This window comes from Photinus pyralis, unplaced genomic scaffold (assembly GCF_008802855.1).
Source record: "Photinus pyralis isolate 1611_PpyrPB1 unplaced genomic scaffold, Ppyr1.3 Ppyr1.4_LG4, whole genome shotgun sequence".
NCBI lineage: Eukaryota > Metazoa > Arthropoda > Insecta > Coleoptera > Lampyridae > Photinus > Photinus pyralis.
This window is the reverse complement of record NW_022170511.1, coordinates 37,675,827-37,692,151: the sequence shown is the minus strand read 5'-3', so window position 1 is coordinate 37,692,151 and position 16,325 is coordinate 37,675,827. Positions and strand designations below refer to the sequence as shown.

Sequence of the window (16,325 nt, the reverse complement as noted above, 5' to 3'; positions counted from 1 at the left end):
AAGCGTTTTGGGTCGTTCCAGTTTTCGTTGGAGTATGTCCTATCTTTTAGAAAGAAAGGATTTTAACCACGGTGGTAATTTAGTGTAGGACTGACTGGAAGATGTCGCGCGAGAGGGGCAGCTAAAAGACATTACCTCAAAATCGCCCTAAATACGCAAATGCAACCGATAATGTTTATTGCAACAACTAGTTTTATCAGTGCAAATATATCTGATTTTCTATTTTAAACTATTTCTGGTTATAAATTGCCATAAAATTACTTTACAACAATAAATTTCAACAACGTGAAATTCATGGAAATATATGGATAAGAACTAGTAAAAACTAGACATACGTAATAATTAGAAGGTAAAAGCGCTCTCATGATCAGTAGTAACAATAAAAATACAATAAGGGAACACAAAACTTACCCCCTTTACACATTTCCTCCATTAGCTATAACATCAGACTCACCTGTAACAAAAATTACGTATTAATACAAAATTTGCCCAGTCAGGGGGGGGGGGGGGCAAGTATACTATAATAATAATAATAATATTCGCAAAATGAATATTTTAATTTCAAATTCGACGAAAAAATTTAAATTTTGTATTAGTTTAGATCTCGGTTTAGATTTTTGTGTAATTTTATTTTGACGATTGTATGTAACTTTTTTCCGTTACTTAAACATAATAAAAGTTATTATTATGGTCGGTGTTTCTTGTGAGAACTCAGGTCTAGCCTGGTTAACTAATCGCACGGATTAAAATCAAGTAACGATTAGTGTCTGTGTCTGTGTCTGGTGAAGTTATGTAGGGTTAAAAAAAAAATAAAAATAAAAATAAAATAAATATTCACACACTCACATTGGAAATCTAGGGATAGTATGTAATTCATACTTACCAACATAGCTATTAATGGCTTATTATTATTATTATTATCTTGTGAGAACTCAGGTCTAGCAAGATAATAATAATAATAATAATAAGCCATTAATAGCTATGTTGGTAAGTATGAATTACATACTATCCCTAGATTTCCAATGTGAGTGTGTGAATATTTATTTTATTTTTATTTTTATTTTTCTTTAAACCCTACATAACTTCACCAGACACAGACACTAATCGTTACTTGATTTTAATCCGTGCGATTAGTTAACCAGGCTAGACCTGAGTTCTCACAAGAAACACCGACCATAATTAATAATAACTTTTATTATGTTTAAGTAACGGAAAAAGGTTACATACAATCGTCAAAATAAAATTACACAAAAATCTAAACCGAGATCTAAACTAATACAAAATTTAAATTTTTTCGTCGAATTTGAAATTAAAATATTCATTTTGCGAATAGAACGCCTTTGATAACAAAAATTGTTTAATGTTGTTGCTAAAAACCTTTTTTTTTAAAACAGTGCAATGCCAAAGACTTTCTTTTCTACAGCTGAATGCTGAATTTCATTTTCTATCACACAGTCAAATAATAGAGTTCCAAACATCAAAAATACGCAAACACTCTAAACTCGAAAGGTTCAAAATTACACCCTGGAAAGGGGTGACAACATTTGCTAAAAAAAATTGCGAAACTTTGAAAGATATTCGGTTGCCGCTAAATATAATTTTTTTTTGTTTCGTACCGTTAACTGTAGCGGATATTTACTAGCGATTTTCGCAGTTTGTAATAGGCAGGTCCTAATTTTTACTCGTATTTTATTTATTTTACGCAAACTTTCGACAAAATTTGATATGTGACCATAATGCAAAAGAGAGTGTATTTTATGTATCATTACAAAAGTTTAGAAAATTTCCATCATGTGTATAAATAAAAAGTAATAAATAGGTAGGTATACGATGAATAACACGTATTTTTGTACAAAACGGGCTGAGTGGATTACTACCTGGGGAACAAATTAATGCTAATGGATTTCTGAAAAGTTGTACATATAAATTAATAATAAGGAAATTGGATCACTCTTCGTTATTTTGAATTGGATTATGTATAGAAAATTTTACATAAGTGACTATAGGACAATGGAATCAATGAGTAGTTTTTGACTTCATTTTAAGTTTTTGGGTGATAATAGGCAATAGTATGCGCTAGGTCTAGGACTAGGTCTTACCCATTTGTATTTTCAAGCAAATTATGGGAGATACTCGGGATTTTATATTAAGATCAGTTTTGAACATAGAAAAATTTAGTTTTTTTAATGAACATTTCTTTTTTTCTTCAAAATTTGTGGCAGGAACAACACCCCCGTTACCAGTAGGGACTCGGACACCGTTCGCGACAGACTTACGTACTGCCACTCACCCGTCAGCACGGTTTGCCAGAACACCTTGGGTTTTCGTGGAGCGATAGGACTCTGATGATCGGTTGGGTACGTTATAAGTAGGTAGTCTTTGGAGCAAAGAGGGGTGTATTAGGTAAAGGTCCAGAGACAGGGTCTCTTTTAGTCGCCTTTTACGACAGGCAGAGATTACCGTGGGTCAATTCTATCCCCGATTCCACAGGGGCTTATTCAATTTTATTCTAATGTTTATTATTGTATGTTCTATTAATCTTGAAGATATTATTTCAATAGTAAAGTCATCGACAGACAATTTAAAAAAAATAGAGGTTTTAACCACACCTATAAAAGCTTTTGATTATCGTCACAATCTCGTTTTAGTAACCAAAAACATTAGTAGTGTTTACAGATCAGATTAACAAAGAAACTATTGCAACTTTGCATTTAATTTAGACATAATTAACAAATTTTAATCTCTGAATTATGAGCTTACGCAAAATACGCACACAATTGCCGCCATACTGATTTAAAGTCACCCCTTATATCTAGGTCAGATTAATAAGATGATGAGGTAAACTAACTAAACTAAAAGCTCTACGTAATCATTGTTTAGTAGGTAAACTGCACCCTTTTCGGTCAATATGACTCAGCATTTTGGTTACGCATACCTACCATATTCATGATATCACGTGCAAAGGGATGATTGCGATATTCCGCTGACTAAGTCCCAACAATTGCATGTACTAAGTGTTTCGATAAATCCGCCATAATTAATTTACTGCGAGAACTGCCAACGAGCGACGGTGGTGGCAAAAATGGTTAGTAACTCAGTTTACGGGATTAAACGACTTTATTATGCGCATTATATGCAATCGATAACAGTTACTGTCATTTATTGGGTTTAAATTAATATTGTTGAGTGCAATTCAATTAATATCTCCGTAAAAGCCCTTCAATTAGTATCTACTTCACTAATAGACATCGATTTGCCTCATTCCATATCGGGGACGTATATGCATATACGAGTATGCAGGAAGTAATTCTATCGACTGCAATGACATTCATAATTTATCGCGTCTTCCAACAATATTACGCGAATGAAGCTTTATAAAGTAAACAATAAACGGGAAGCCGATCGCAAAACCAAGTTAGGAGATAATTAAATAACTCTATTAGAAATACACGAGTTGAGTAATTAAACTTGTATAAGTAGCGAGTGTACAAAATTAAATTGGGAAACTTACCTAAAAATCTTTGCATTTAATTTTAGATTGTTTCCAGAGACAATTCATTCATTTATATTGAAAGTCTACGCCAATTTTAAATGTAATTGTCCTTGAGCGATTTAGTTGTGTTTTCCAATTATACGAAAAAATTGCGTCTTTATTTTCATGCGATGCCTCAAAAGTGATAACGGTAATGGAATTCAGAACATATTGCGTGAGTTTTTCATTAGAGAAGGTTATACACGAAAACCAAGGGTATTTAACTAAATTACCCAACGCCGTCGCCAGTGAAAATAGAGTATTATTTTCACTGCACCAAGAATTAAAATTCAAATCAATTCTTTCACGCAGAAACAAGGGTGATCAATCAACTAATTACAGCCACTGAGCCACCTTCTTATACAAATAAGGAGGTTGAGCAGACTATTTTATTATTATTTATTACTATTGATTGCGGCAATGTATAAAGGTCCTTATTTCCCTGAAGCATATAAACACCGCATTGATCCGCTTTAAGGTGGTTTTATGAATTTACGAACTAAGAAAAGCGCACAAATTTTGATTTGATCAGAAATCGTATTATCGCTTATAAATGAAGAAAAATACAAAGATTAAACAAGTCGGTACAAAGTAAAGAGGATTTTTGTGCTTTTTCCCCACTTAAGTACGGAAGTTTGTTTTTTCTTACCGACATTATCAAATATAGTGAGCCATTCACCATTCAACTGGACCGGTTCGTATGAACTTCCTAACCCTCTTGAGGGCTTAGTTTGCTTCATTTCTGTCTTTACAAAAGGTCTCACGCCCACCTTTGCCTGGCTAACGACAGAAGATCGATCTCTTGGTCTTTCTATGGGAGGAAAGATGCCTTGCGCAAAAAAAGAAAATTGCTTTTCCTCAAATAAATGGGGCTGTGAGATTGTTTTCCAGCTCCCTTAGCAGATAAGATGGACAAGGCTTTCTCCTTCTTAGTTCAATTGCTTCTTAAACGTCTACCACATACGTATTGAAGTAGATCATCCGATATGTCCTCTCCAAAGTGCCAGTCCCTGCGAACCTTTTTACAATTTCTGCCCAGATGCCTTTCTTTCTTTTAGAGTTTCGTCCAACTTTTCCCTCTCCATTAGGATTCCATGAGAAATATTCGCCGTTTCCGTCCTTGAATTTGAGAAAAATTTTCCGTATGAATTCGCCAACTGAGCGTTTACTTTTAGTGCGCTATTCTTCCAACCTTCGGAGTCGAGGGCGCTGGACAGAAATTCCTTGCTAGCTTAATCTACCGTCCGGATCGGGGATCAAAGTTTCCCCCTCTTTTACTTTAGTCACGAAAAGGGATTCGCCTTAACTTTCTCCTGGCTAATTATAGGATCCCCGTTTTCTTGTTCTTCTGCTGAGTAAATGGGTTTTGTTAATTCGAGGGGGTTTTGGAAAATGCTCGTGATTGGTTGACAAGAAAGCGCCAACCAACAGGGAATTTAGGTATCGGCCATTTTAAATTAATTCGCCATTTTTGTTTTTGAGATAAAGTCATTAAGAATATATTAGAAAAAACGTTAGCCGACGGCCGAGGTATTTTACTATTTTGAACGCATAAAATTTTGATAGGTAATAAAGGGTAGATTTGTCATTTAAAAATTAATTAGTTAAATGTTCAATAGAAGATATTATCCAAATTCATGTGTTCGCCCTCCTTTTTGGTAAAATAAATATTTTCCTGTAAAAATGAGTATCTTGGTGTTTTTGTGGTTATTCCAGTGAAACTAAGAATATTTCATTCAAAATATCTTACCCAAATCTTCTTTTGCGGTATAGCGGGTATAGTTATTTCCCTAATAAAAATGTTAATAAGAAAATGTGATTAGAAAGAGAGACCATCGTACATTTTTAGAGCATTTCCACAAAAATAAAAAAAAAATGCGCTATTGTTTATCAATATATGCAATAATTTGGTGTTTGATTTAGCAAGCAAATTAATTGTTCAATTAACTATACAAAATTCAAACCTTAATAAAAGTCCAAGAGTTAAATCAAATGAAGTGGGAAAAAACGATACAGAAAGACAACAGAAAACAATAAGGAACTAAGTAGAAAATCGAATCAGGTCCGTAGAAAATGGAAGTTGCTTTAATTGCTGTTAACCTGCAAAGTAGTTTGGTTAAATTATTGAAAATAAAGCTGGAAATCATCTTAATAAATTAGAAATTTCGAATCTGTACATACTTTAATCCGTTCTCCTAAAATTTAAGAGTTTCACTTCTAGAACAAAATGCCAAAATTCCAACATAAATAAAGAACTTTATTCTGAATTTAAAGTATGCGTTCTGGAGAACAAATTTCCATGTCGTCCGTGAGCCAATAGCAGCAGGAGATGTGTCCACTTTTGAGGTTAAAATATTCAACACAAAAAGTCCATTTACATACATTTCAAATTACTGTTCACAGTTTTGTGATAAAATGAAAAGTGAAATCTGATAAATAAGTAATATGCAAAGAGCTTATATTTGAATGTATAAGGCTCGTCATATAGCACGTAGCTTATCAGGGAATGATGATATGAAAGTATAATGTAATTGTAGAAAAGGTATAGCTGAGTGGACGAGCGAGATCAAAATGCGAAAACAAAAGCAAGAATTTAAAATCTCTTGTTCGTTGCAAAAAAATAAAGTTTCATATTGATCTTAATACCATTAATATATTTAAGCTGGAAACTCAGGTGAAATTCCATTTCGTCTTTTCATTAAACAGCATATTTCCATTTGGTAATATAAAGAGCCCATTTTCATTTAAACTTTCGAGAGAAAACCTGGCGAGTATAAAATTACACCTTTACAAACTTAACCAAATATTATCTCCTCATCAACGAGGATAAATTATCCAAGATAATTGAAGCCTTAAGAGGGTAGTAAGTACAAAACGCTTTATCTAATCAAAAAAGCGGTCGTTCATTTGGAATTAAACTCGGAATACCTTCTTTACCTTTTCTGTATTTATAAACCACCAAAACGGAAATCTCAGACTCTCTAAAATATAAATGATACAGCCATTCCGAGAGCCAACCGGGGCATTATTTGCAAAACAAATTACTGGATGCAGCAGTTCAAGGATTAGTACTGTCCATCTTTCTTCGCTTCCAACTTTAATCATTTTATATTTCTTTTTGTTTTGTGACGTAAATGCGTATATATTTGCAAATTGAGTTTGCCACTGCCAATGTAAACCTAAAACATGAAGAAAGTGTTTATAATAGGATGATGCGTGTGTACTATCCTAAGTCAATATTTACGTGTCACTTATACAGTGACTATGATCGATAAGTTTATCTCTTTTGACGATCATCAACTTCCACATGTTGTGTTAATTTCAAATGATACTTTATAATTTGAAAATGTATGTGGATGTCGTGTAAACACGATTTAGTTATGCTAATTACTACCGAGCTAGAAGGAGATTATTACTTTACATAATTTATATCCAGTTACAAGCATGTTTTAATACACATGCTTTCATCGATGCCTCTGTCAACTGAACCTTATACCGCATCAAATTTTTTGAATGTCAATTTTTGCTAACAGAACGCATATGATAGTTACCTCGTAAGTACTTACTCCAAAAATGAGATGGTTTTGGTAAAAGTTGGTTATCAAGGGTAGGTACTTATTGGCTCCGGCTGGCTCTTTCGAGTAAGCAAGTATCATTGAAGGTTTTTGGGAGATTGTAATCGATTCTTCCTGTCATCCTTGGGGCTATTCCAAACCCTCCAGACTCTCCGATGCTACGATTAACCGGCTTTGTGGTTCAATGGAAAAGCGTTGGGCTATAAATCCCGAGGTCGGTTGTGCGAACCTGGGTTGAGGTGAATTTTTCATCTGTGGCAGAGATGGGAATTACCTTGGACCAGCTTCGAGCATTCTGCTACTCCCAATTAGGTTTTCCTGCAGTTTTCCTAATTCGTAAGGTAAATACCGGAGTAGTATAGAACAACTTCTGCAGAGGCACCTCTAAAAAAGCATTATGCGGGTCACTCTATAATTGGGCGCAAGCCTGTTGAGGGCCCAGAACAAGAGAGGATAATAAATAAATAAATCTCCCCCAAATAATTGGGAACAATTTGCACACATATGATCATTTTCTAGGGAGTGCCGTTACATGTTTTTTCGTGGGGACATTCCATACACGAGAGTTCTAAGGATTGAAAGTATAGCACCGGGGGGGGGGTCTGAAGGGTATAGAATACACGAGAATACACCCCATGAAAGAAGATTATCAACCCTTTCAAGTAAGCACGTCTCATTGAAGATTTTGGGAAAAGGTAGTGAGTTCTTCCAGTCGATTCCCCCAGACCCCCCGGTGCTATGATCTTTCTCAACATGTTGGGAACAATTTGCATGTCTTTCTCTTGGGGGACATTCCATACACCAGAGTTCTAAATATTGAATGCGTTTGGAGAGGATGTAGCACCGGGGGATCTGGGGAATATGAAATACCTCCGAGGCAAATGGAAGATTACTAGGTACGAAACTAGGATAGAATTCAGAGGAATAATTGGTCGGGTTAAAGGGGAAATTGACTAGTGTGTAGAAAAATAATCTGAAGTAGTATAACTTGTTAGGAAGGAATCAAAGATATGGTGGACCTGTGGACACTGATTTTCAGGAGAGGGGATGTTTAGTGTAAGGAATTGAGGGATTTACTGGCACATTCCATTTAAGAATGGAGGGCGTTAAAAATATTAAAATATCCATTCAGGATGGTTCTCTTGGCTCGCAAGATAACAAAGATATCATCAACATAACGTTTATCAAAAAACGAAGTGGGATTATATATAAGGTGCGACAGCATAACTTCCTTTTTTCAAAACCTAATAAAATCCATTGTATGAATCAGAAAATAAATAAATCAATTACGTATTTAAATTTACGTTACAGTAATATAAAATTAAAAAAGAGATTTCATAAACCTAGTTCCATCCTATATGATTCTTGCAAAAAAAAAATAACGAAGTAACTCAAATTTTGGGCCTTTGGAAAAAATATTTGGTCCACTCACTGAATTTCGTCGACTTACCTTGTATATTTCCTCTAGTTTAAGTAACTGGAAAGTGTATGGTTAGCTGAGGTCAATATATATTTTTCTATACCATAGATTTTCAAAAAAATTGTATTGATATTGAATGGATTGGATCTTGTAATATTTTAATGCGATTAGCTTCCCTAAATCTTCGTGATTGTTTACTTCTTTAAGAATATCTTTCAGTTCTCGCCACTTCACTAAATACGTTTTGCTTTTGCCTCTTCCTTTTTCTTCCTAAATTTCGTCAATTTTAAATACTTGATCTTCGTGCATCGAAAAAGCTTGCATGCATTACTATACCGCGAATTAAATTGAATGATGCGCGAATTAAATTAATAAAAAAAACACGAATTAAATTAATTAGTTCAATCAAACTGGGAATGAAAGAAATTGGGGAAAATTTGGAGAAATCAGACCGTGAATTAAACTAATTGGACCGCAAATCTAATTGATTATTAATTTAACAAAATTCCGATAAATCCAACCGCTAATTAAATTAATCCGCTCGCGCATTACTTTGATTAGATAATAATCAATTTAATTAATGACGTCATCGAGATTCAGAAAGATATCGAAATTTTTTACGGATGAGACAAACCCATGATATTACAACTTTTAAGTGTAGTACCATGGGACAAACCATGTATTGCAAGTGGTTGAAAATAAAGGCCACATTCTATAAGAAAATTTTTTTCCGGGTCGATCTGAGACAATTTTTTTTAGGGCCTCAAAAAAAGGCAGTGTACAACCTTCCTTTTTTACCAAAAATCGACTGCACCAAAATTTCTCGGGAAAACACTTTTTCTTATTAATTTTGGTGCGTAGAATCCAAAACATTTCGTACTTTTTCGATCAGACTTCTCAATCAAAAGTTATAGACTAGAAACCAATTTCGAAAGAAAATTCAAAGGGCTGTAACTTTTGAACTAGTAGCCCAATCTTGGAACTCTTTGAAATTATGGATTCTACAGGCCACATTCTATAAGAAAATTTTTTTTCCGGGTCGATCTGAGACAATTTTTTTTTCGGGGCTCAAAAAAAAGGCAGTGTATAACCTTCCTTTTTTACCAAAAATCGACTGCACCAAAATTTCTCGGGAAAACACCTTTTCTTATTAATTTTGGTGCGTAAAATCCAAAACAATTCGTACTTTTTCGATCAGACTTCTCAATCAAAAGTTATAGACTAGAAACCAATTTCGAAAGAAAATTCAAAGCGCTGTAACTTTTGAACTAGTAGCCCAATCTTGGAACTGTTTGAAATTATGGATTCTACAGGCCACATTCTATAAGAAAATTTTTTTTCCGGGTCAATCTGAGACAATTTTTTTTTCGGGCCTCAAAAAAAGGCAGTGTATAACCTTCCTTTTTTACCAAAAATCGACTACACCAAAATTTCACGGGAAAACACTTTTTCTTATTAATTTTGGTGCGTAGAATCCAAAACGATTGGTACTTTTTCGATTAGACCTTTCAATAAAAAGATGGACAAAAAACAAATTTCGAAAAAAAAATTCAAAGGGCTGTAACTTTTGATCTAGTAGCCCAATCTTCAAACTGTTTGAAATTATGGATTCTACGGGCCAAATTCTACAAGAAAATGCCGGTCGATCTCAGACAATTTTTTTTCCGGCCTCAAAAAAAGGCAGTACTTTTATGTTATTCAAATATTTGAGAACAATTTAGAAATGTTTAGGGAAAGTTTCCATTGTCAAAATCAAATATAAAAATCCGATACAACTGAATACCGAACGATCCTGGAGTGAAACTTTTTGACTCGATAGTCTACGTAACTTAAAACCAATAGGGACCTTTCTTATATCCTTAAGACCATGTGTACCAATTTTCAAAGCGATCGCACGTTTCTAAACAAACTATCATGCACACGGAAAAACGGATGGTAAGAAATGGATCTTTCCAAAATCGCTAGGATTAATTTCAGAAAGGCGTACCATGTGCACGACGCTTTGAAAACTGGTACACGTATTCTTAAGGAGATAACTGGTATAAGAATGGTCCTGGTAGGTACCTCCTATATAATAATATAATAATAATAATACGCCTTTACTCCTTAAATTTGTATATAACAATAGAAATGTATTTGAGTGACAAGTATTTGAATACTTTTTACTGTATTCGAATACTTTTCAAAGTAAGATAATGAAATACTTTTCAAAGTATTCGAATACTTTTATAGTATTCGAATACTTTTGAAAGTATTCAAATACTTTTTGAAAGTATTCTGCCAAGCTCTGGTTCCAAATTCGCAAAAAATCAGTGTATGGACACAATACTTGGGGACTGGCACAATATTTTGGTGACTTAACAAAGTAACTTGCTTAATGAGGTCAATTTATTGCCGTTCTGTGAAATGCACATGCATCTACTCGTACTTTTATGTTTAATTATGTCGTTAATTATTCATCAAATGATTGGAACTGTTGCAACATATTTGCATTAGTAAAATTACACACGTCGATAGCGAATTTATTGGAATGATAAGGGTGTAGTAATTAGGACAAACGTTCCGTGAGTACTAAAGAGGTCAAACTTAAGAAAGTGGCAATTAGATGCCCCCTCATTTATCTATCCGAACCTCGGAGGGCTCTAGGTAACAATATTCTCTAGTTTACACATTCATGCTTCAAGTAACAAGTCCTGGTGCAATCCAGGATCAACAGTATTTTGCAATTTTCGCAAACCCTCAAGCATCTGCGTGATATATGTCAATTAAATGTACATCACCGCATTCCATATTCCACAAAGACACAGTAATTTATTTTCTAACTAATTAATGTTTCTCTCTTGCAATAATTAGAATGATTTAAAATGTGGGCGTCCCTTAAGGAAAGTGATGGTAACGAATCTCTTTTTTGTCCGGAAGATTATGTATATCTCTACATTAAAATACAAAATCTCGGGATACCCATATGAATATAATATTTAAATAGCATAGGGTAGTCTAATCGCGCTGTGCTGCCACATTTAAACTCCCGTTTACCCAAGCGTATCTGATCCAAATCCCCTTTGTATCGGGGTGAATTTACACATAAACTACTGACTCACAGCATACGGCTGAATCACTAAATAAGCTCGCATTAAATAATTACCAATTCACAAATATTTACCGAGAAAATTAGATGAGTAATCACAAAAATTTATAACGCGTATATCGTGAGCAATTTACATGCATTTTCGATCAAAATTAATAGTTCTAATTGCTTAAATAAAGGGCGCTTGATGGCGTCATAAAGCCAATACGAAACGGAAGCAGTAAAAATGTATACAATTATATGCCAATCGATAAAAGAGCCGTCACTGATGAATTTTCAGTCGAAATAAAATTGACTGCACGAAATTCGCGTTCACTCGTAAACTAACGCCATTTTATCCGGCAAATCGTTCTAACTTTTTGCAAAAGAAATATCGCCGCTATTTGGGTGTATATAAGAAGTCGATCGACATGATGTATCGACATCGGTCGCGGAAAGTTTCATATTAGGGTCCCTTTTGGAAAACAGCAATGCGAAGATGATTGAGTTTAAGGATAGTACTGAATGGTGAACGGAAGCAGCGCTCGAAGTTACCGGAAGTGTGATCGGATTTGTTAAACGGCAGAAGGGATTAGGGAGGATTCTAACACTGGACCACGCTTCAATGCTCCAAAACTGAGCTTAGAGCTGATGGCCGCGTTTGGATTTAGTTTTATTACCGGAATTTCGATCTTTGAATCCCAGATTTACTAATACCTCTAAACTCTACCAATTGAAGGACTTAAAAACAATTAAGTTCAAAGTTTTAAATCCCACGAGCCGCGTTTCGTGCGCCCAAATAACACACGCGAACTCAACAAAAACGAGATCGAGATCATATCGGAATTAAATTGAAACCTAAAACTTCCTGAAATTAGTCATTGCGTTCAAATAAGCTTGCCAAGGGGAAGCTTTGGAAGAAATATACGTAATGTGTTCTTAATAACGACGCTACCTTTTCGTAAAAAAATTTAATATTATTTTATAAAGAAAAATGTGTATATATGCCTGTCGGAGAATTTATATAGTAAATTGAGTTTTATGATATGCTAGGAGGCCGCAGAGGATGAAAAGTTTAAGTTTTAAAGCAGATGTAAATAAATTTTATCCTAAAGCACAATACCCAAAAGGTAAATGTTGAACACTTTTTCCCCAAACATTCAGAATACCGATTGAATAACTTTCACGCCAAACAGATCTCCGGTAACATTTCCTATTCAACTTGTATTTTATATCAATACTGGGCGTTCATTGAAATCCTAATGAATAAAATATAAGCCGCTAAGTAGCAAATTAAATCAATGCGTAACTTGATTGATTAATTGCGATATATTGCAACTATGACATCTATGAAATGAAACACCATTAACCATTTTTTTAATTGAAAATTAACTAACGCAAGAAGTTATTTTAAGTTGTTCTGGAAGTCCAAAAAAGTCTTAAAGAGATCGAGATCTTCACACATCCATCTACCACACTACAGGGTAATTTTTTGGTGAATCCATAAAAGTATTCCTTGAACATACACATTTTGTAACAGAATAGTCGAATTAGTGCCTTAGCTTAGCTTCTACGGAGTCTACAGAGTTTCTCCGGGATTAGTAAAGAATATATGTTTAGAGGATTGTTTAGGTTCCTCATAAAAAAGGGGTTTTTTTAAGCTCAAAGATTACTCAGAGACTATTAGGCGTTTTTTTTTTGGACCATAACCCAAAGGTTCGTCATATACCCGCTTCAAATATTCTAGGCTAGGAATAGCAGGAAAGAGTTCAGAGGAAAGTTTTGCTATAGTTTTGATTTTCTCCCCTTCCATGTTTTTTGGGTCAATAATCATGAATTTGAAGGCAAAAATTTGTACAGGAACTTTTTTTTTTGGTATCTTTTGCCCAAATGTTGGCTTTTTTTTCAATTTTTGGCCTATATATCAGAAAGGAATCGCTTTTTTAGACAAGCCCATTCTATATACAGATCTCTTCACTGTGCGTGTTTTTATTTTAAATTGCTCCGTACTCAGCATCCGCATTACCTTTACAGTAAAATTAGCTTTAGAACAGACGTACACCACTTGAATTTAAGACACAGAGGCCTACTCACAGTTCCGAAATTCAGTACCAATTTTTTCAAAAAATCATTTAAATATTCTGTATGCAAGTGGCTCAATACGTGCAAGGTTAATATCACCTCGATAAAATTTCAAAATTTTAAGTTCAATTATAAAAAAGCACTGTTGGATGAGCAGGACAGTTGAATTTATGAGGTTTGCGGTAGAGGGTTTCCATTACATGCACTATGCGCATTTGTGTCTGTGAGAGTTAGGGTGTTTGTGTGTGCGAGGTAAATTTAAAACTTCTTAAAAAGACTGGTAGGGGAAAAGCTAAAGTGCTCTACTACTGTGTATTCTGTTGTATTATGTGATGTATTGTTGGGTACATGTGGAAGATCAGCTGTGGCTGAACATGTTACCCTTTGGGCTTGTACCAATAAACGTATTATTATTATTATATACAAAATGAAGGAAGACAAAATTTCTGCAGCCAAACAGCACAGTTTTATGGTGTGCAGGAATGGCTGGAAGTTCGGAAAAGTGACGAAGATTGGGGTTGAAAACGAGTAACAAATTGCCTGGAACCGATCACATCTCTACAAACCCCTGCTCCTCCCGCGTCTGTTGTAATGCAAATGTGTCAAAACCAGCGGAAAAAATGTAGCTGCAAAAAAGCAGGCCTCGACTGCACCAATCTATGCATCAACTGCGAGGGGGACAATCTCTATAAAAAAGTTTCTAATATATATCAACAATTCTTTGTACTCGTGGCCTGTAGGAATAAGTCGAATGTGAAACTGTCCAAACATTCACAGAAACGTTTTGAGGGTGGTCGAAGTACAAATACTGGGTATTCTCAATCGAGTAAAATTGCGTGGGTAACTCTGGAAATATTAAAGATATTACAAAATTTTTTTAATGGAAACAGTATTTCATTTCGTCTAATGGAGTATTTTTGCAGCTTTTAACGATATGAAAGAGTGAACATTCTCTCTTTTTATTTACTGATCTATTATGGGACTTCTTGAATATTGTATCCCCACACAAAGTTTCAATCGATGTCTGAAAATGATATGATCTTCCTAGCTCGATTTAAGTAAATTCTGTTGTTCTAATACACTAACAATCTATTTAACTTTAACATTATGAAAGTTTGGAGTTAAATAAACTCAAAGGACGAACGAAGGGAATCTGTTAGGATTACCAAACTTGAAATTTAAAAATCGCACTGAATTGTACAAATTCGATAATAAAAATGCAAATACGCTCCCTAAAGTTTAATTTGACATGGAGGAACCCCACCCAGCTTTCTCATTTTCGTAATCACGTTATCGTCAGTTTGCGCGAATACACGTTACCAAAACAAATACTAGAACGCCCATTTTAAATCAATCTTAATTAAACTTTCAGAAAAATAAACTGGGTTATTTTCATATCGCACAGATTAGGCGTATATAACTATTTAAATCTATCAAAAGCAACTTTTTTTCGGGGGTAAATTGTAGGGTATAAGTTGGAAATGTTCATGCACAACTGACTTACACGCAGGAAATGAGGGAATTTATTGGAGCAGTTAATTTAATATTTTCGTGACTGCAGAGAAGTACTTCGAGTAAATAATTTACTCAGTTATGTTTAAATAGTCTGCTCAAATTCGCATTTCTAAAACTGGGAAGTTGTCTTAACGCCTCGCGCAAATTTTGGACAACACGTGAAATTGCATTTGAGGGAAAAAATTCTCACATTGATATGCCTCGTTGGTTTTTTCGATTTCGGTTTCCATTTGTTCAAGGGGCTGACTGCTGTTGAAATATATGAATAATCAATTCAACAATTTACAACTTCAATTTGTATTTATGAGGACGTTTTTTTAATAACATTAACCATTTTTTGTCATTTACTGCTATTCTGTGTTTGCGTAATTAGTAAACTTGACACGTGCGATATGTGCACAACGCATAATTATTAGGTATTAGGACTGGACGTAATTCTGCTTTGGTATATAGTATTAAAGCTATTGCTTTCTGTGTACGCTCTGACTTATTTAGAGAACAATTACCTCTTGCCATTCATATTTGAGCATGTTCACTTTGTAATACATTATGACTTGCTCGACCTGCTTCCATTACACAATGGTTATAATTGGTTGATTGATTTGGGTTTACAAATGCCGATTTGGAAATGACCTAGATTTTGTGTTCTCGTTGAATAATGTATGTTTTAAATGGTATTTATTATAAAAGGCATGAGAAATTTCATTATATTAGGTTGGATAAGTATTTCCCTAGCCGTATTATAAGGCCGACAGCTTGTCAAAAAGGCCGACCCCTGCACTAGCTTACGCGTCAAAATTGCATTTATTAGTGGCGTTTGATAAGGAACAAAATTTCTTCTTTTGTGATTATAGATCGCACCAGAGATATTGGGGTTCAATCGTTCTATGTGTTTAGTGTTATGGTTTCTGGGTGAAAAATTGTATGGTGCTAATTGCAAGGATCATGCACGAAGTAGAAAAATCGACTTTGGTGGTTGACTATTCATTCTACATTACGCAAGCACTTGGTGTTTGAAGTTGGATAAGTGAAATTATAGACGGGCCGAACCTGTCCACGGGGACGACGTTTAACCTAGTAAAGTTTTTAAAGTTTTAAAGTAAATTTAATTTTAGATTATTTTATTTTACAAAA

At 34.4% G+C, this 16,325-nt stretch overlaps 1 protein-coding gene across 8 annotated transcripts in view; it reads right to left on the bottom strand.

Annotated features, from left to right (window-relative positions):
• The window catches only part of LOC116169925 (cell adhesion molecule 2-like), a 216,968-nt gene that overhangs the window by 92,557 nt on the left and 108,086 nt on the right, over positions 1-16,325 (bottom strand). Inside the window, exon 1 of one of the 8 annotated variants that reach the window (XM_031486137.1) lies at positions 412-460. The exons of the other annotated variants lie outside the window; for them this stretch is intronic. Coding sequence (XP_031341997.1) covers positions 412-433 — 22 coding nt within the window. The 5' untranslated portion in view covers positions 434-460. Of the gene's footprint in view, positions 1-411; positions 461-16,325 lie in introns of those variants that run through there. 8 annotated transcript variants of the gene reach the window in all.